This window comes from Argiope bruennichi, chromosome 6, assembly GCF_947563725.1.
Source record: "Argiope bruennichi chromosome 6, qqArgBrue1.1, whole genome shotgun sequence".
NCBI classification, from domain to species: Eukaryota; Metazoa; Arthropoda; class Arachnida; order Araneae; family Araneidae; genus Argiope; species Argiope bruennichi.
In genome coordinates this window covers 72,297,139-72,320,136 of record NC_079156.1, presented here as the reverse complement: position 1 = coordinate 72,320,136, position 22,998 = coordinate 72,297,139, and the positions used below count along the sequence as shown (strand labels likewise).

At 30.5% G+C, this 22,998-nt stretch overlaps 1 protein-coding gene across 2 annotated transcripts in view; it reads left to right on the top strand.

Moving 5' to 3' along the window:
- The window catches only part of LOC129972617 (sialin-like), a 46,451-nt gene extending 25,053 nt beyond the window's left edge, over positions 1-21,398 (top strand). For both annotated transcript variants that reach the window (XM_056086819.1, XM_056086817.1), the window contains 8 exons: positions 7,319-7,552; positions 9,567-9,750; positions 12,101-12,231; positions 14,113-14,262; positions 16,139-16,271; positions 16,402-16,557; positions 18,806-18,891; positions 20,986-21,398. In XM_056086819.1, coding sequence (XP_055942794.1) covers positions 7,319-7,552; positions 9,567-9,750; positions 12,101-12,231; positions 14,113-14,262; positions 16,139-16,271; positions 16,402-16,557; positions 18,806-18,891; positions 20,986-21,174 — 1,263 coding nt within the window. In that variant the 3' untranslated portion in view covers positions 21,175-21,398. The remainder of the gene's footprint in view (positions 1-7,318; positions 7,553-9,566; positions 9,751-12,100; positions 12,232-14,112; positions 14,263-16,138; positions 16,272-16,401; positions 16,558-18,805; positions 18,892-20,985) is intronic.
- The last annotated feature ends 1,600 nt before the right edge of the window (positions 21,399-22,998 follow it).

Sequence of the window (22,998 nt, the reverse complement as noted above, 5' to 3'; positions counted from 1 at the left end):
AATATAGCAGAAATAAGGAAACTGATTTAAATTTCACTTTTATTATGAAATATATTGCTAAAAAATATACTTAAAATATTGATTAGTAATGAAAGCAATTATAAGGCAAAAGATTGTAAAAACAGCGTTTTTGAATTTTGATGTGGAGTAAAAAAGTTACTGTGCGTAATTTTTTCGGAAGTTATGGTGAAAAAGCATCAAAGATTAATTAAAAATTAATGGCATAATGCATTTCAAAGATAAATTTCGAATGATGAACGCTTGGCAAATAATTGAAATTCATTTCATAATCACTCACATTTACAAGAAAATAATTGCATGTAATCTCCCGCTATCTAATTTTTGACACTAAATAAGTCTCACAAGACTGCGGTATTAAAAATTTGTTATGTCTTGAAGCACATAGCTCCAGAGTTTAAATTTTGCATCACGTGAACATAAAATCGTGGTTGTAAAAAGAGGTGATAAACTGGACTTTGAATTGTCCTGTTTATTTCGCTGACAGATGATGTGTGATATCGCGGTTGTTAAATATTGCGCGAATATTGTGAAAACACAGTAAAAAAAGGATTTATAAAACAAACACTATATAATAGAATCTCAGTGGTGCGTGTACTTTATTGTTTTATACAAAAATATTTTATCTCATAATCCCAACTAAGATTTGAAATAAGTTTTGAGGGATTGTAAGAGATAAAAAAATATATTATATTTAAAAAAAAAAAAAAAAAACATTTTTTTTCTGTGCTTTGTAGGGAGTTATGATTATTCTGTGAAATTATGTACTACCAATAGCAATAATTCCCTTCGGTAAAACTGATATGCACCATCATCAGATCACTGATACTTTAAAGCAAAATCTTTGAAAGTTGCGATTCATTTATCAAAACCCATACAAGAATTTATCAGCTGTAAATGTACTGATTCACTGATTCAACATAAATTTATCTACACTTTTTGATAACATAACTAAAAGCTCTGAAATTCTAGCAATCAATTTTTCTAGTTAGAATAACTAGTCATGATTTGGCTGGAAGATTCTATCTCGCAAACATTTTCTAGCAATTTTCGTCTCAGTATACTGAGACGACCAGTTTTCGATGATTCTATCTCACAAAGGGCGAGACGCCGAAGGAGAGCGCATTTCCAGAATTCTCCTTCATTGTTTGACCTTGATTTCCATCCTATTAGATACTTTTTCGTTCATTTTTTAACGTGTATGTGAGTGAGGTGAAAACATATAAGCCAGTTAACACTCTTCTACCCTAACAATTGTTTTGCTATAATGGTTATGTTACTGGACTGCGAATCACAAGGACCCAGGTTCTATCTATCCTTCTAGGGATTACGAATATTTTCAGAGCGGTTATTACGTAACCAATATCAAAAAGTCACAAATACAAGTGATCAATACTTTTCAAAGAGGGGTGTGATTCAAATCCTTCATACGATCTTACTGATGATATTTCGATTACAGGTTTTGGATCACGATAGAAACTAACAATCGATACGATATCACTGAAATTTGCCGGAGCGGTGACGATACGATCTGTCCAATGGAAGCTCTCGAAAGAAATCTGTGATTGGATTGAAAAGTGAACGGACCGGTTATTGGAATTATCGTATCGTATCATTGAATTGCATATCACTGAAATTTATCGGAGCGGTGATTTCACCGGAAAGTGCGAGGCTTCACTGGAAAGTGCGAAGTCACCTCTCCACTTTACGGGAGTGCCCGATATTCGTATTTGATGATGCACTATTCCATACAGATCATTTTTAATTGCTCGTGATTGACTTTGATTACATGTACTCTGTTTACTGCTGACGCCATCTATTGGTAGAATATAGGACTAAAGTAAACATTTTAAAGAAATGACATATATTTTTAACTCATCTTTTCCAGAAAATGGTTCACTCTAATAAATAAATTAAATAAATAGTGTTGAGAAAAAAAATAAAATTTAAGAAGTAAGCTGAAACAGATAAATTAATTCAATCACACGTTAATTAAATTAGTAAATTCAGTATTAATTACAATTAATAAATTTTATATTTAATATTAAGTAATAATTTTTAATGAATAATATGATTGAAATAACAGATATTTGGAACGCATATTTAAAAATAACAATAGCAATATTATTTGTTATTCAAAAAATCGTGGATTATGCATCTCTATATCCTTCGCGCATCTCATACCGCTAAATTGGTGACCTCGGACGATGAACCTTCAACCTTCGTACAGCTGTTGTGGCGCCATCTACACGCAACCAAAGTCGTCAGATTCACTTGACGCAGCAGCAGCAACCATTCACCCACACACACTCGCTACAAACTGGGTATAAACCCATTAGACAACAGCTTAATAATACATCACCGCTCAACAGCCATATCGTTCGTCTCACCTCCGACTCACTGGAGGGAAAGTCTTTGGTGAATAGCATATAAGCTAGTTAACAGCTCTTCTACCCGAACAATTGTTTTGGTATAATGGTTATGTTACTGGACTGCGAACCACAAAGACCCAGGTTCTATCCTCGCTCATCATAATCTGCTAAATGAGAATCGGGTTGTTTCTGACCAAATTATTTTATTTTAATTTAGTTCGCCAGTAGTCCGAGTTTATTTTATTGTTAAATGTTAACATCCCATCCTGACATCTTTCTTTTCACCCCTATTTTGTGCAATTAAACCCATCTTGACGAATGCGCAAAACCGCAGATTATTTTAGAATCCATTGCCAAACAAAATCAATTTGTTTCTCCTTTAAATACCACATAAAATTTCTATTCAAATATCATTATTGTTTCACTGTTCTGGAGGATTACATTTTTATATATTTAGTTTTAAAATGCTAGGTGTGTGCTGTTCCTAATGACATATTTAATTATATTTTGCTTCATAATCCGTTATGTTTCCATAAGTTTGGCATAGTATGGCCAAACTTGACTCTTGTAAATAAAATGAGATATAAGTATCATCTACAAAGAGTCATAACCGACAAATTAAGGATCAACCCTGTATGGTTTGATACGCTTATATGTGTTACTGTTAAATCTCGGAAGTCGTTAATGTACAGATTGCCTGATTTGCTCCGTTAAAGTGTAGAATCAAGAATTTTTCGCATTTTAACTAGGTAATGTGTACATTAGTGGCTTCCGTATCATTAAAGTTCAGAAGTTAGTTTCTTTCATTTCCTTTCCCTATTCCCTCCCCTCTCCCTCCATTTATAGTTTGATTTTGTTTATCATATGTTTCGCAAATTCATATCTTTAATTGTGATAGTCTATTAAACCTTTTGATTCTTTGTATAATTGTTTTTCAATTGATTAATGATTGATTCTATCAATTAATTTTTTTGTTTGCTTTATTATATTAACGTGATTATTTAGATATCGAAAAATAAATAAATAACATTGAGTCCATTTTCTTAATTGCAACACTATTCTAAACCGTTTGATTCTTTGTATTGAAGTTTTTAATTGATTGATGATAGATTTTATCAACTAATGTATTGATTGTTCAATTATATTAACTTGATTCTTTAGATATCAAAAAATAAATAAACATATTTTAATTTAAGCGTACATAAACGTTGCTATTGTTCTAGCGAAGATCTTATTTTCACTTCAACAAGTGCGTAGTAGATAATATGCAGATTATCTAAATAATTTGCATATTACCTTGATAATTTGTGAAATGAAACAATTTTTTGCACTTTAACGTAACACCCAAATTAGTGTGCAGGTTAGCTTGTTAATCTGTAGTTTGACTGATTTTTGCACTTTAGCAGTAACATATGATTAAATCATAATAGTTTAGATCAGTATTATTATAAAAATGTAAAATTATCTCCTCATTCTGATGGCGTAGTAAGTCAGCCATCTGACTCTCCGACCCACCACGAAGGCACACGGATTTAAACCATAAAACTGAATGACCAGACCGCCGCAACAGCAACACTGGCGGGAACTGTGGTTGAGACTTAAGGGCCATCACTGGCCACTGTACAACCCTCCCCGAAGGGAGTACGTCGCGTCATCGATGGGAGGAGTCAGATCCTCCACCTATTTGTTTAACCTCCAGGGTGGCGAAATCCAGTCACCATGCTGGAAGCATCTCATCCTCATTTCGTGGTGTCCCCCCCCCCTCAGGGGTTTGAGGTGTCCTTCCCAGGGGCGTAGTAAAAAAGTTCTGAAATCCGCACTGTTTTCTTCATTATAATAACTAGTAATGATTCAACTAGAAGATCATCGACTTAGTTATTATCTCGCAAGCGTCCTTAAATACAAATTTATGGTGAAATACCACATACATATCTATTAAAATACCATCACTATTCTGCATGATTACATTTTTACATATTTACTTTTAAAATACATATTTTTTTTACATATTAATTGCTTTGTTCTTTATGACATATTTATTTATATTTTGCGTCCTAATCCATAAGGTTTCTATAGGTTAGTTTAGTATGACCAGACCTCGCCCTTACAATGATATTATCTATAAGGAGTCGTAACGGACAAATTAAGGGTCAATTTTGCAGGTTTGATACTTTTACGCGAGTAAACTGTGTGTGATCAAAAATGCAACAGATTAAAAAAAAATACATCTTTTCAAATCAATCACAATATAAAAGACTTAAAAACCTAAGAGTATTATATTAGTGTAGATAATCATAACTATAAAAACATAAAATTATTCGTATATAATTAGTAGCTTTGAAATTTACACTGTTTTTTTTTTCATTAAAATAACTAGAAATAATTCAACTAGAAGATCATCGACTTATTTGTTATTTCACAAGCATCTTTAAGTAACAATTTATGTTGAAATACCATATAGCATATCTGTTCCAAGTACCATCAATATTCTAAACTTGCACTTTTGCATATTTATTTTTAAAATGTTAGTCGTATGATGTTCTTTATGGCATAATTGTATTTTATGTTCCTTAAGATTCCCACATATAAGGCATATATGCTTTCATATCCCACACGGTTTCCATATTTCAGCTTATTATGACCAAAACTGAGACTTCCAAAACTGACAAATTGAGAATCTTTGTTATATTATTTGTTATATAGTTTTACCCGAGTATTATGTATATGATCAAAAATACAGTAAATTGTATATGATCAAAAATACAGCTGCGTGCAAAAGAAAGATAACAAAGATTCTCAAATCAATCAGTACAAACGAAACCAGATCAATCAGTACACACTTAGCGAAACAGATGTTTACAGTAAAAAATCACATAAATATCATCTTTTTATCATAATTGATCTACTTTTAAATTCAGTTTCTATTTTTTCCCCTATAAAATTGGAACGAATCGTCCTTATCACGAACGAGCTTCTTTGTGGAATTATCTCCACAATGTCATAGTTTTTATCAACAGCCATTTTGTTTTCAATAAATAATATGGGAAACTAAAACAAAAACAAATAAATCTGGCACAAGGTTGATTTATAATTGTGATAAAAAGTTCACACTTTATCTCATTTTTTTTTGAAGTCCATAGAATTTTAAAGCAATATTGATAACAATAACATTATTTTTGGAGAAGCCATGATCTTATATTTAATTTTAAGGGACGATTTATTCTGATATTTATATATGCTCGATTCAAAATTATTATTAAACGCTTTCTCTAATCATTTCAGTCACTGAATATTTATTTCAACTCATAATTATCTTTTGAGAGCAAACGATTTCGATATGATTCTTCATTTCAATCTTTTTTAACTCCAATATCAAGCACTGAATAAACCTATATTAATGATATGTTGTCCATGAAAAATGTGAATTTTTTTTTTAGTTTTTAATATAAAGACATGGCGTTTAATCTTCGAGATATTTCTTTTGTTTTCAGATTTTAAATAAAATGTACCGAATTTCTTTAAGTTTCTTATCTATAATTATTCTGACACTGAAATAACAAAATTTAATATTTCATTTAAGATTATTTTTCAGTAAATATGATAAAAATCAAAATAAAATTCCATCAACTAATGCCTCAAGGCAGTCTTGAAGTGAATGTCATAGGAAATTAATTTCAAATTTTATCAATTAACAAACCGCATTTGGCAACCAGCAATGTTCGAAACAATATAGACTTTCCTGGTTATTAAATTAATAATATGAGAAACATTTATCTAAAATTTGTTATTTTATAAGTCTAAAAATATTAGTTTTGTGAACACAATTTATAACATATTTGTACTTGTGTAAAGTAAAAAGAGTAGATGCCACAAAATAAATCCGGTGGTTAAGCTCTCACTTTGAAATTAATACCCAAGGAAGCATATTTTGATCTTCGTGATTTTTTACATCGCGATTTTAGCAAAAAATGCACGATTGTAAGTTTGAATGTATCATAAAATTTGAAATTTTCTTAGAAAAAAATTGAATTTCATCATAAGAATAAAAATATTGTTACAAATGGCGCAATAAATTAAAATTTTATGTATTATTAAAATCAGAAAAAACAGCACAGAAATGAAATTGCTATCATTAAAAAGATGTCCGCGGTGGCCTGGTGGTAAGGTCTCGGTTTCGGAACCGAAGGGTTTCAGGTTCGAGACCCGATTCCACCGAAGAACCGTCGTGTAAGGGGGGTCTGTTGCACGTTAAATCCGTCATGACCAAACGTCCTCCCGCTGGTGTGGTGCGGTGTGGAGAGGGGGGTGCCAGCTCAGGTGTCGTCCTCGTCATCTGACCGCGGTTCAAAATGACGAGGTCCGTCCCAAAATAGCCCATGTTGCTTCAAACGGGACGTTAATATAACTAAACTAAACTAAAACTGAAGCTATCATTAAAAAGATAAATTTCTTTCTTAGTTTTAAAATAATGTATAATTTATTTTTGTGAAATAATATTTTAGGGAGACTTACATGAAAAACACTAAGTTTTTATTTAATTTTTAGTTAATAACTATTTTAATTACATTTTATTCTTTGAGATGTTGACAGCGACTTTTTTCTTGCCTTTAAAAGCGCATGTGCAAACTTTCATCAAAATTGGTGAAATATTGTAGATTTGTATAAAAGCCATACAAATATTCATTTGTATATATTTATTTGTATATAATTGTAATTTGTATATTCATTTGTATATTGTATTTATATACAAATATTCAATTGTATATAAATTCATTAGCGTAAATTCACATGCCAAATGGCCAAGAAAAATTATTTAAGAGCAATCTGTAATAACATTGTTTCTTATTCCAAAAGCTAGAATTATATACTCAATGGAAACTGTAAACTACTGCATACTGAACATTATTTAATTTTGTGTTTGTTTGCAGGATGGCGAGTTTATCTGGTCGCCAAAAATGCAAGGTGTCATCCTAGGATCTTTCTATTATGGTTACTGCATCTCTCAAATACCAGGGGGACGATTGGCTGAAAAATATAGCGGTAAATGGGTGTTTGGCATCGGTACTGTCATCACAGCACTGTTGACACTTCTCACACCTTTGGCAGCGCGATGGCACGTTGGACTGTTGATAGCTGTGCGTTCCTTGGAAGGACTGGCACAGGTATGTGAATTGTTTCTATTAGATCATCGAATAGTTCATGAATGCTAATAATTATACTAATACTCAGTTTTTATACTAATTAAATATGTAACCTGGGTTGGTCTATAAAGCTTGAAAATATATAATAAACGTATCCCAAATAGTTTCACTAAGAACATCTCACTTGGAACATATAACTGAACTTATTGAGCTCAGATGTTATGTAATAAATTGTTCTATCTATGCATTAAGAAGTTACCTCGAAGAATTCATTTTTACTTTTTTAACTGACAGTTTTTCAAGGTTATTTCTAGATTTAATTATATTTTTTTTAATCTTTCCACTGAAAATGGTTCTTTCTCTTGTTTTAAAATTGTTGAAATCCTTTAATATCTACAGTTTTATAAGTTTTCTTTTTTCCGTTATTTATATATTTTAAATCATTAATAAAACTAAAGAACCTGTGCTGAAAGTTTATAAGCTAGTTAACAGCTACGCTACCCAAGCAATTGCTTTTGTATTGTGGTCATGTTACTCGGCTACGAACCACAAGGTCCCCGGTTCTACCCTCGCTCATCCCAAACCGCTACATTGGTGACCTCGAACGATGAACCTTCAACCTTCGTACAGCTGTTGTGGCGCCATCTACCCTCAACCAAAGTCGTCAGACTCACTTGACGCAGCAACACAAAACCGTCAGACTTACTTGACGCAACAACAGCATCAGCAACCACTCACCCACACACGCTCGCCATAACGCTTAGCGCTACTCAAATGGGTACAGGTCATTAGAATCAACAGATAATACATCACCACTGAACAGCCATATCTTTCGTCTCACCTCTGACTCACTGGAGGGAGAGTCTGTGGTGAAAGCTTATAAGCCAGTTAACCGCTACTCTACCCGAGAAATTGCTTTTGTATTGTGGGCATGTTACTGGGTTGCGAACCACAAGGTCTCGGGTTCTATTCTCACTCAATTCAATCCACAACAAACCGTAAACACTGATGTTGCTAATTTTAGTCATAAAATAATTTCACTATTTTGCATACATAGTTAACCAAGCAGATTATTCGATGTTCATAGTAGAAATATATTTTAATATTTCAAAATTTGAATTAAATTTAAAATTAAAATTTTAATTTGCTATGATGCAATATAATTCTTAAAAACTGGTTGATTGTTTTACAAAACTGATGCTATTATGACGCTGATGACTAGTTGTAATATAAAGTTGCACACTAAGATATTTGTGCAATATTTTCATTGGATCTAATTCTGTTTAATCTAAGCGACAATTACATTTTATGCAGTGCTTTTATAGGATAAAGATAGTTAGTTTTTCTTTAATAAATATGATATTTTGAAATAATGTTTAAATATTGTAATGGAAATTGAGAATGCACGTTATAGAATTGCCTCTTCCTATCCCCGGAGTTAATCTGAAATTTAGCAAGAACTACAAATTTGGTGTACGATCGCAAGCCAAATTTCTTTCATGTAATCCAATGCATTTCTAGGTTATAGTCCTCATATATGTGTAAATAGAATCTCTGACTCACAAAACGTATGTGCAAAAATTAGGTATTAAATCATCAAAAGATTAAAAACTATTTAATTTCCTATTTCTTCAAAATTTTCATCTTGGCAAAGTTTAAGCCAACGTTGAACAAGACTACAACATTTAGAATCTTCACCAGCAAAAAATAAATTTAAAAGCAGCCCAGAATGTACCATAAGTACAGAATTAATATGTACCAGTTATTCAAGTGTACTATAATGCTGATATTTAATTTTAGATTGTGTTTTTTTGCGTTGTTTGTTATTTACGAATTTGTTCTTCTTTATAAAGATATAAGATATCTGTCGCATGAGTCAGATATTTTAACATGTTTGTTATTTTAACAAATAGGTATAAATATCATACATGACCATTTTTAAATTTGAATTAGGCATTTTATTGATGATAAACATAGAAATTCTTTTATATTTTTTAAAACGTTCAATAAACAAGCTCTCTTAATTTTCTTTCAGGGTATGACTATGCCGGCCATGCATTCGATGTTGGGTCGTTGGTTACCAGATACAGAGAAAAACATTCTGAGTACTGTAGTATATACAGGTATAAACATAGGTACAGTAGCAGCTATGCCATTAGCTGGAGCTTTATGTAACTCTACATGGTTCGGCGGATGGCCGTCCGCTTTTTATGTTATTGGTAAGAACTTAAAAATATTTTATGACAATGCACATATAATATTTATATTCTTAAAAAAATTTCAACATTTAAATATGATTATTTGTACAAATAATCGATTTATCATTTTAACAGTATTTTGTGCCTCTCCAAATAGATTATTTATTAACATTATTCTGTAAAATATTGCACAATCTTAATGAGGTTTTAAAGGAAACACAAATTTGTTTGAAAAGGAGGCACAAACAGAGGATTGTTTTCGCTTCAACTTTCGTAAACTCTGACTATTTTGAAATTTCATATTCGGCATCATAATCAGTAAAAAAAAAAAAAAAAATCAGCCCATCAGCTATCTAAAATTCCAAACGAATTCACAATTTTTGAATCAAAATCTCTTATCAAATTTCATTTATCTTATTCGTAATGTTGTTGCATCATCATACTCCCATATAAAGTGGTAGCCAATTAACCCTTTCTAGGGCCGTGGGAAGTATGCTTCCTACCAAATTTATCAATCTTTGTATGAAATTATGTAGGTGGTCATAAGTTCTGACAAATTTTTTTAGAAAGACAGAAACTTAGAAGCTTCAGTTCTTTATCTCAGAGAAAATTATGTGTCTTAATTATTAATTAACCAAATTAATTAATTAATCAAATTAAATTTATCTAATAAGCTAAATGAATCCCTTTTCTTATTCTAATTTCAAGCCTAAGAATATTTTAACATAATATGACTAGAAAAAAAATGGCCCTTTAAAGGGTTAAATTCACAGTCTACTTGTAAACTAGAAGACATTTACAAATTGTGCGTGAATATAGAATACTGTTAAATACATTCGTCTGACTCTTTCTGCTTTTGAGTGATCAAGATACCAAACATTCATAACTTACAAATTTTCTTTTTTGGCATAAGAAGGTTTAAAGCGTTAAAATTCAAACAAATTTTGCGATCAAATAATTTGCCAATTACAGTATACTGTCTTTATGTACCTAATAGGGTTAATTGGGAAGGAATTTTGCAGATTTTTTCATTTTCTTCGATTTTGAATGTTCTTATGAGATAGAAAATTTATATAATTTATGTGAGCGCATAAACATGTCCTAGAGGACTCGTTAAACAATATATTGTTTTCCAAAATAAATTAATAACTAACCATTCTAAGTTACAGTGACGTTTGTAATTACCCCGGTTTTTCCTAATTATCTCGGAGACTATATGGTAATTAGGAGCAGTTATTTTGACTTCTGATCAGTCATTAACTGATTTGAAAAGAATATATTTGTAATGATAAAAAAAGTACCATTTCTCCCTCAGCATTTATTTGACGGCCCATTCCCAACTACGCCAAAATGCGCTTTTTTTTGTTGCTATTTTTCAATAAAAAAGGGTACTGTATTTCATGAAATATTGCACACAAATCTTCCTAACTATTTAATACATGTAGTTCGTATCAATTTACAATCATTCTATTCTAAATTTTAACGGGAAAAGTTAGGAAATGAACTTTTATAAAAATAAAAATGGCTGAACTTTTTAGATAGAAAAAGGAAAAGATTTCAAAACTTGCTTTAAAATGAATAACAATTTGTGGTTTAATTTAGCTATAGAAATTTGAGCTCATATTTCAAACAGTACATTCAACCTCTGATTAAATTCAATTTTTCTCTCACATTTATACAGGCTGAATTTCTATTCAGATTTGGTAAAGTAAATTATCTGAAATATCAAGTTTAGATAAACTATTTAAAATCTTTTGGTAAAGTAAATTATCTGGCACCTTCAACATAACGGATAAATTCATATTAGTTAAAACATCAACCATGACAATCTGATCAATCCGAGACATCCATTTCTTATTTAAACGAGTCAAAATCCTCATTTTTAAATTTCTCTTCCTGCATCATTTTTTTTTAATATTTTGAGATCAATTTTCTTCTGTACTCGGATTTTGTAAGATACTTCCGAAGATTTTATTTCACTTCAATCAGCTTTTCCTTTTCGAAGGTGGCTCCAACTAAGCAAACATTACAAAATAACAGTGAAAAAAGCAAAAAAGTGCTTTCGTTTTAGAGTACTTTAAAGAAGACACATGTTTCACAGGTTCACTGAGACTTTACCGGTATATATTGCGGTTGACACTATTTCCAATTACTCTTTGCTACCAATTACCCTCAGTGACCCTATGCAAGAAAATTAAAAATAAATTAAACAAGTTGCTTAGTTTTTTGCATTTGTTTTCATACTTGCACTAATTTTTAATAAATGTACTTAAATGCCATGAAATAAAAAGTTTAATTCCTCCTTTTGCATAACGTCTTAAACTAGATAAATCCATCATTAAAATCTATCGTAACAAATATTCATTTTTAGGTCTCTTTGGTTGCTTCTGGTTTATTCTATGGTGTATTTGTGTCACTGATACACCAATGACTCATCCATTCATTTCAAAGAAAGAATTGAAGTACATCACCTCAAATCAGAAAATTGAGCTGAACAAACAGGTACGATTTAATCTTTTACTTTACGATTAAGAATCGATTACTTTACGATTAATCCAATTAAAATCTAATTCCATATACAGTACACTCCCGATTATCCGCGGAATTGGGCGGCGCGGCCGCCGCGGATAACAAAAATCGCGAATAATCCGAAAAAAGCTAAAAACGGGTATAGCAAAAAAGAAAACAGTCATTTCAACTTTGAAAAATCGTTTTATATACAATAAAACGTAAAATAAACAGCAGGAAATGTTTAACTAACGCTTAATATTTTAGTATATCACTCAAAACTAACCTAAATTGCATTTTGTTAATGAAAATAGAAAAGTGCTTTGTATTTACGAGAGGCGTTAAGGATGCACAGAAACATTAATACATATGTACTGTTTTAATACTGTAATGTATTTAATTACAAAAGCATAACTGTAAAACTGCATCTTTTTGAAAAAATCAGTCAAAAAAAAAAAAAAAAAACTTTGTGCGGCAGGCGCGGATTACCCGCCCGCGGATAATCGGGAGTCTACTGTATTTAATTTTTAACGTATGAATTAGATTTTAATTGGATCTTTAGTAAACTAATTTTACATAGCTATCATCCACAGATATTTTGTATTTATTGTAAAAGGCTTCTAATATTTTTATTTTAAAATTTAATTTAATTTAAATTTTAGTTTTTTTTTTAAATTTAAGCTTTTTGATTATTTTACTAATATTTTTTACAAATTTTTCCTTATAATATACTACACAAAACTTGGTGTGGATTTCTTTGTGTTATTAATATTTCATTTTTTATATTATTTTTTTATTGTTAGACACAGAAAAGAGTTTCAAGAATATATTATTTTATTCTTTAAATTTTTTTAAAAAAAATTATATTCATTTTGAAGTTAATTCTATATACGGTTTCTATGAAAATGCATTTTAGAAAATAATCTCGTTCTACAATTGTAAAAAATCTTTCTGTTTCAGCTGTAAAAAATATAAAACTTAGGGTTTAAAACTAGTATATATGAATCATAATGGAGAAATATCAGCTTAAGTTTTTCATTCCTCAAATAAACCTCAATGCAACTTTTATGAAATGCAGGTAAATTTATTCTAAACACTTTCTATAAAGATATTGAAAAAATTTGTGTTAATAATAAATTTTTATATTTGTACAATAAATCTGTTCAATCCATTAAAAAATAAATAAAGTAAAGACTAACATTTTTTTAAATCTTAATCGTAGCAGTTATATGTATCACAGAGCTTATTTTATGCCCGGTTTTACAATTAACGTAAATTCCATACGTGCATAAAAATATTTCACTTTTATTTACTATTTTAAAACTCTTAGATTGTATAAGAGCAATATGCGAATAAACTCTAAACAAAGCTTTAATTATTGTAAAAGAGAACTTTTTAAATATAAAATAAATCAAAATTGAAGAATTACGTCCATAAATTTGTTTTAATAAAAATCTTAAAAGATTTCTATAATATTTGGGTCTTGAAATTCTATATTTATCAAATTATATTTTAATAGGAGATCTGAAAAATTAGTATTTTAATATTATTCATTTCCTTGTCATGCACCAAAAATTGTTAAATAACCTAATAAAATACAGATACCGCTCTGGATACTACCGCTTATATATATAGATACAAGAATATTAAAAGAAAATGTACTAATATTTTCTTAAAATTACAGATACCGCTATCCAGGCATATTTAGCTATCATAGGAGCTAGAAATAATAATAATAATAATTAAAAAAATGACATTTTGTGGAATTTTTGGATATTGTTAAAGAAAAAAAATATTTTTAAAGAATTGCTTGGAGACACTTAAAGAAAAGCTTCTGACTTGTCTGACGTACCATAACTTGTAATTTATTTTCAGTTACCGCCGATGCCATGGTCGAGAATTGCGACGTCCATTCCCTTTTTAGCTCTGGTCATTACACAGATTGGTCAGGACTGGTGTTTCTATACCATTCTCAATGATCTCCCAACATTCTTCGCTACTGTCCTGCATTTTAAAGTGGAAAAAGTAAGCATTCAAACGTACTTTATTCATAGTGAATATTGAATAAATAAAAAAATGAAAAGTGAAACAAAGAGAAAAAGAGATTAAGGAGTTGGCTTAACTTTGCAGTTGAAGGCTCGTTTCTTTTTTTTCTTTTTTTTTTAGAAATAACTTTAAGAAGTGTTTAAAACAATGTGTATACATGGCAGAAATTGTTGTTGTATGTCAAATTATTTGTGAATTGTTGATATCAAATTTAAATTCGCATTGGAAATAAAACTGATAAATAGTTTGTAAAATAATATTAATTAAAAACAATCGTAAGAGTCGAAAACAATCTTAAAAGATTGAAAAATAAATAAATTAATTAATGAATCCCAGCAGTAGTTCCATAGAAATTCGACAGATGGCAGCTCAAAATTATGCTTATAGCTCTCATCTCGTCTGTTTTGATAAGGCTTTATGATAATGACACATCGTTCGTTTTATTATACTACTGTTCTGCTGCTATATGCAATCTGAAATTACTTAAGTCAAACATTTTTATTGAACAGGCGACCAGTCGAAATGATGGCATTATACACTCTGTGTAAACAAGACTGAAGTCATGAGCAAGTGCATCCCTGTGAGCAATAGTTTGGGGTTTTGCAGAGATTATTCCTGAACGTTTTGCTGTGATTGCTGAGATTATTCTTGAACGTTTTACTGTGATTGCTGAGATTATTCTTGAACGTTTTACTGTGATTGCTGAGATTATTCTTGAACGTTTTACTGTGATTGCTGAGATTATTCTTGAACGTTTTTCTGAGATGACTACTGAACTTTTTGCGTTGATTGTTGAGATTAGGCCTAGGCATTTTGCTTTAATTGATTTTTTTCAAATCGCTTATTGCAATAGCAACTTTAAAGTGTGATAATTTATTTTCTCTTAATTCGGAAGTTGCCTATTTCGAAATTAGTTACATTTTCGATTGGATATCTTTCTGTGTATTATCACTTGAATAAAAACCGATCTACCACAATATTAAGGTTTTTTAAAAAAAAATCTGCTAAATTTGCTAATGATATGAAATGCAATTCTCTCAATGTTTCCATATCGTGTGACAAAGAAATTATTCGTACAAACTGGAAACAATGAGTTTAAGATTTATGAGTTTGCCACTGTTCTTTGAATAAAGCGATGTCACTTTTTTGTAGATTTCGTAGATTTCTCTAGGTATTCGAATCATTTCTTAGAAACAGTGCTAACACGACAAAGCCAGGCGTCAATATTTGGTTACTACGTCACGTTATCATTTAATATTGGGAACAGTGTGGAGCTTGTCCACAAATTAAGAGCCAATATATTTTAATTTAGGAATGGCTTGTGACTTGTGAAATATAAAGTATTTTTTTATGATTAGAAAATATTTTAAAAGTACAAAATAAATAGAATATTTGAAAATTTTTTTCCTTTATTCTCAAATTTTCATATTGATTTAATTTAGCGAATAAAAAATTATTTTGATAACAGCACAGCGCATCAACGGAATTATAACGCCATCATAACTTTTTGAATCACTCAATATAATATTAACGACGCAAGTAACACAATCCGTTAAATAAATAATAATATTATTTCTTTAATAAATAAATAATATATATATTGTGCGATATTGTTACACAATATTATACAATAATGCGAATAAATTTAATATCATTCAATATAGAAAGATGTAATAGCTATTGTATTGTAAGGCTGCTTAGATGAAGGGGAAAAATTATTTCTATTTTAGAAAATTTTTGTGAAATCAAATATTTTACAGGAATGAATTAAAAATTTCCGATGTTTGTTAGTTTTTACCAATTTAAATTAATCAAATACTATTAGCCAAATGCTGACTTTGTCAATGCATTTCAGAATGGGTTCCTGGCGTCTTTTCCTTACTTATTGCAAACTGCTGTCGGTTTAATTGTTGGTTTCGTTGCGGATGAACTTATCAGAAGAGGATGCGCGACGACGAACTGTGTTCGGAAGTTTTGTAACACAGTATGTAAGTTTCTAATCTTTACTGGGTCAAAAATTCTTTTCATTTGTATACATAAATTCGATTTTATAAGTATATGGATATAAAGTATTTCTTTAATAAATATATTATTTATAAAATTTTATGTTTTCGGCAGCTGGATTTGGAACAGCCGCTGGATTGGTTGCAGTAATTCTATCAGGTTGTGATGTAACTTTGAATGTAGTCTTTTTCATGTTTTCGATGGCAATTGGTGGATTTTGTTACAGTGGATATATGTTGTCTGCATTAGATTTATCACCAGAATATGCTGGTAGGTTTCCCAAAAATCTGAGTTTTTTTTTATCTGTTTTTTTAATTTTACAGTTGCTTTAATTAACATACGTCGGGAAACTTTGATGTAAGTGAGGTTTATATTATTAAAAGGCTTATATTATTTGAAAATATTAATATTTCAACTTTTTCGTTCCACCATTCTCTTCACGGTGCTCAGTTATAGCAATGGGAAGCAAGCAGGTTCTTACTTCTCTAGAGAGTACTCCTAGTAAATAGGCCTGGCGGCGATATCTAGTTATGCTTCTGTCTGAGGCGTCGTATATGCTGTTAATAATGGAGACTATGTGTTCGGTCTAAAATATTATTCGTGAGTGCAGAGAAATGCAATTTAATCAGGATATTCATACAGACCAGAAATAATTAGCCATGGTTCCTTATATATTCTGGTACTAATAGATTTTTATAAAATTTGTCATTCTATTGTTCCTAATTCCATTGTTTAGAAATTTCACTAATTGGAGTCATTAAATGGATGCCTCCATGCTGCTCGCCTATTTCTTGGTAAAGTTTTCATTCATATATATAATTATATAGCTAATTAAATGTTATTTCTTTTTTCAAATGAAGTTTTTTCACACATTTGTAACGACATACATATGTTGTATTTATAAAATATATATTTGGAATAAAGATATAGATAGATAATTCATTTTTATTTACTTATATTTAATTACTACACCCAACTACAACCCACTACCTACGACCATATATAAAGTACTAAAATTTTCAATCATATATAAAATACTTTACTCAAATCCTGTAATAATAACATCGGATATTCTTGAATCAAATTTTGATTGTTTAACAAAGTCTAAAACAGTTTGACTCCTCGAATTCTCTGGAAATCGCGTATTATTTTAAAATTACTGATAATATCGTAAAATACATTTTGATTACCTTGAAAAAACTTTCCATCTTCTACCAACGAATTAATAATTAATAATATGATGGCCTTAATTTTCTATAGCACACATGTTCGAAATTCTATTCAATGTATGTCATCTAAAATTCTATAATTATGATTATTTGCAATCTTAAGCCAAATTTTGACTTTGTAGATGTAAATCTAAAACAGTTTAAAATATTTTTCGAATATTCTAAAATAAATGCCTCGACAGCCCATGTCGGCCAAGGCCTACATTGTCTATATCTGCTTTATTGACTGTGGGTCCTGGGGTGCGAAGCATACGACCCGATTAGGTGTTCAGCCTAAGGCGGATCTCCCAGTGTTTAGTTCCCAAGCATACTTGGTTCGTTTATCGACTCACTGAAGGGCTGAGTCGACTTTGTCCAGCTCGATGATCCAACCTCGGGCCAGTGCGTTGGGCGCGCGAAGCGCAACCACTACCACTACGCCACAGGGCTTCTTTCGGATGCTCTGGTTTTCACATATTTTTACGAAAAACGTTCCTGCAGTGCATGGTGAAAGAAGCCCGACATTCTGGATAAGGGAAGATGACGCCTTATTCTAGAAAACACTGAGCACAATTGAAAAAAAAAAACCCATAGAAAAGATCTGCAGAAATAGCACTTGTAGACACTAATAATACACTAGCAGTGAATAAATTACTAAATAAATAAAAATACAGCAGAACAGTTTTCAATTTAGAAGAGCTCCTTTGCGATTATTTTTTAAAATAGAAAATTGAGTCGTCGTGACATCGCTTCACCTTTAATAGTTTCCCAACAGAAGTTTCTTGAAGGATCTCTGGATCTCGATTCCTACATAGACATAAGCTATAATTAATTAATTTTTGGCGCCAAAGTCACGAAATTGCCGCCAAATCATCATCAGCAAGGACGGATCTGGCATACCATTAAAATATCCAGTCTTTTTTACTTATTGTGAGATTAACTCTGCAGGAAAATATTTTTTGCAATTTTATAATTACAATATTATTCTGGATTTACTGATCAGGCGGTAAAAATGTAGATGCCTCTTATATATTTTTCTTCCTGTTTATTTCCCAAATGTATAACAATCCCTTCAGGTTTTTATGCCTATTAATATGCTGTAAATGAAATTGTACTTATAGTAATATGAAAGCATCTTTAATTTCTTAAAATGTTTGGTAAAAATATGCAAATAAGTCGTTTTGCTAAATGAACATAATATTTTTCAATAATGTCTTTTTGAATTCAATTTATAAGTTATTAATATTTTTCTCATTATTTCTCTTATCATCATAAAAAAAATTAACGGATGTTCATATTACGAATTTCAGGTACTTTAATGGGTATTGCGAATACTGTTTCTAATTTGACTGGATTCATTGTGCCACTGATTGTCGGAACCCTCACTGATCAACAGGTAAAGAAATCAGTTTTAGTAACCATACATTAATAGACAAATTCATTAAATGGAGAATATTTTTTGGAAAAAGTATGAATTATTATATCATTGAAAATTCATTTTATCTATGCTAAGAAATTAATTTTACTAACAAGAATTTTACAGTTAGTATTAGAGCTACTAAATATGACACGTAGTTATTTCTTACATAATTGGGGCTCACTAAGTAAAGATTCTTCAAAATTTTCATTAGATTTCCAATAAAAAATATTATCAATTTTTTGCGTTTTTTTCTCTAATAAAATCGAAGTATTTTATTACACATTTTTATCCAAATTTAAAATGCAAAAAAGCGGTTTTGTATTCATATCAAATTCATTTTTGATCAATTTTTGACTTAATTTTTATAAAATGTTTTAAATATATTTTATAACAATTATGTTTATTGTTTTCTCTACCACATTCATGCTTTCGCAGATTACAAAAGTATTAAATACATTTGAATATGTGTGTGTATCATCGTTAACGAAAAGTAAAATTTATCAGAACATAAAAACAGAAGACTATATCACACATGAAAAATTATCATCGAATTTCATGAAGAATTTTTACGAAAAAGAATCAGACAGAGAAACTATAGATACAAATCTGATTTATTTTTTTAAAAATAACTTCTGAATTATTATTATATACAACATTTTAGAAGAAAAATGTTAAATAAATCATTTTTAATCGGCTTAAATGTATATAAACAGAAATACGGAATTTAAAATTTTCTGCAAATTTTATAACAGTTATGAACGGCATCATGCCAAACTTATAATTTAATATAGATAAAAATTTCCTCTCATACAATTGTGAAAAATTCTTTTGTTATTTATAGTAAATAGGTTATTTTCCTGTTTTCTTTAGCTACGTAATTCTGTTTTATTTATTAACAAGTTAATTTTTGTTTTGAACTCGGTATATTTTATTTAAAAGTGTTTTTTTTATCACCTGTTCATTAGGATTATTTTTGTAAATCTAGTTTTAAATGTACTGAATTTCAGTTTAGAAAACATTTTAACTCCATTTAAATTATGTCATAGATTACTTTTACAACTAGGGCAATTCTTTCTGTAAATCTGAGAGTAATGTGTGTTTTGATGTAGTTACTAAATCAACATAAAATTGTGCTTTTATTAATGTACTTAAAATACAAAATGTTATAAACTGTGCACAAATGAAAAGGAGACTACAGTTATATTTGAAGAAGGTTTAATAACAACATTATAATCACAGTTCATATGGAGCACATGAAACATTAAAATTATAAATAATCGCTATTGACAATAAAACATTGATCACAGCACATAGGAACTGAGGGAATGGCTTCAACGCAGAAATTTCTGAGCTTCGACCTATTCCGATGCTTAGACCATAACCAAGTTTTCTTTTTTTTTGGGGGGGGGGGTTATGTGATATAATTTCTTTGCTTATCGACAGTTGAACAAAGATTTCACTTGGGATGATCCGACGATAAGCGCATGCGTTCCTCCATCATGATATTGTTGACCTATTGCACAGAGCATGGCAAGTCCTTGATATTTATGCATCCCTCCTCATAACCCTAAATCATTAGAATATGGTGCTTCATGCGAAACACTGCTTCTCCTGCATCTCTTCCATCCTGCTATTAATTTTTGAATCATTCTTTCCCTTCTTCGCTAAGAAATTGGATAATTGCTATTTGTGCTGCATCTTGAGGAATACATCATACAATGAACCGAGAAAACAACTCTTTGGAAATAAAGACATTAATGTAATACCATTAACTGCGCATGTACAACTGGGACTATTACCGCGCCATCTATCGGCTAATCTATTAACTCACTGTGATTTGATACAATACTGTTTCAGTTAAGGTCTCCTTTTCATTGTACAATATCCTTATGATTCTGTTCGATATTCTGAATGCCGGCCAATATTGCGAAGATATTGTAACAATATTATTGAGAATTTTGTGCTAATAGGATTGGCACACATTATATTTTCATGATTAATTTTTTTAACATATTTTTTTGTATTTGGGTTTATTTTATAAAATTTCTGAAATATTTATTTTATTTTCAGCAAACATTACATCAATGGCGTTACGTGTTTGGCATCACCGTATTAGTTTTGTCGACAACTTCGCTAGTTTTTCTCTTTTTCTCGTCATCAAAGAAGCAAGATTGGGCTGAAACTAGCAGCCCGAGCACTAGCATGCTTATAACAGACAAAGAACAGTCGATTAATCCTAGTACTTATGGAACTATTTGAATACTCATGCCATTTTATTTATTTCTGATATAATGATGCTTACAAGGGTATCAGAAAATACTGTTTTCTGAAAAAACAAATGAACTCGCCTACCTTGAAGTAGACTTTTATCTTCAAATGTTTTCATTTCAGTAATAATATTCGAAGAATTTTAAATTGATGTTTGAACTTTCAATTTATTTTAACATTTATGATATTTTAAATAAAATAAATATTTATTTTTTTATGTTGTGTTCAAACTTTTTTTTGCCAATTTTAAACATGTTCTTGAATTAAAAGTTTAGGATATTAAAAAATAAAACGCATTCTTCATATTTGATAAAATAAAATTTGTGAACGAAGAAAATTGAACGAACAAATTATATATTTTATGCACAGCTATATTAGTTAATTGTTGTGGTGAATAGCTTATAAGCCAGTTAACAGCTACGCTACACAAGCAATTGCTTTTGTTTTGTGGTCATGTTACTGGGCTGCGAACCACAAGGTCCCATATTCTATTCTCGCTCATAATAATCGGCCACATTGTTGACCTCGGACGATGATCCTTCAAACTTCGTGCAGCTGTTGTGGCGAAAGCCCGCAGCAAACCAAAGTCGTCAGACTCACTTGACGCAGCAACTCAAAGCCGTCAGACTCACTTGGCGCAACAGTATCAGCAACCACTCACCCACACATGCTCGCCATAACGCTTGGCGCTACTTAAATGGGCACAGGCACATTAGACTCAACAGCCGTATCTCTCGTCTCACATCCGACTCACTGGAGGGAGAGTATGTGGTGAAAGCTTATGTTAACAGCTACGCTACACGAGCAATTGCTTTTGTATTGTGGTCATGTTACTGGGCGGCGAACCACAAGGTCCCTGGTTCTATCGTCGCTCATTCCAATCCGCTACATTGTTCTTGGTTTAATAAGCGTCTGAGATTTCTAACTGTCAAACTTATTATTAAAAATAATTCACTGAAATCAGATTTTTTCAAAAATAAATTTTCAATAAAAATTAGCAAAAAATTTCTGGTTTTTCCCAAAACACTCCGAACATGTGCTCCAATCGGCATGCCATTCTCCAGAAGTGCGGTGAAAACCTGCATCTTGGATGATCGTAAGAAATTGAATAAATTTTTTAAAAGCTAAAAGATGATTTTTGGGTTGGCACATTTGGCGAGAAATCGTTCAGAAAATCCAGCTTTGATGATCGGATACTATTCTCAAGACTGGGTTCGAGTTACTTTTCGAAAAGTTCTTCTTTAAACATTTTGAACATAATAGAATATAATTATAGTAACAATTCCAGATATAGATGAATTAATTTGAGGGATAAATAGTTATAGAAACATTTACCCTCTATATGTCTGCATACATCTCTGCTATCTTTATTTTGAAAATTTTCAATTGCAAACAATTTTATGGTATAAATATTTTGCTTCAATTCCCAGTTGCTATCTCGAATTTTTCATTTGGATACTACAACATGCCGGATCGAATTTCAGACAATCTTGTAATCAGTTTTATAGATATTTAATGCAAGTAGCTGATTAGTAATTAATTTTCAAAAGTGGTTAATGTCTATATTTATTGATGCAGAGTTATTTCAAATTCCAATTAAAATTCAATTTCAAAATTATTACGCGTTCAACTGAACACATACGTAAACATAAAAATCTATAGAACTAAAAACGATTTCTCAGTGGGATGCATTAAAATTTTAAAAGAGCTCAAAAAGTGATAGAAAAATTAGACGAAACATTTAAAAAAATTGCAACAACTTTAAAAATGCAGTGTTTAATTCTCAACATGCTTATTAAAATTCTAACTTTTATA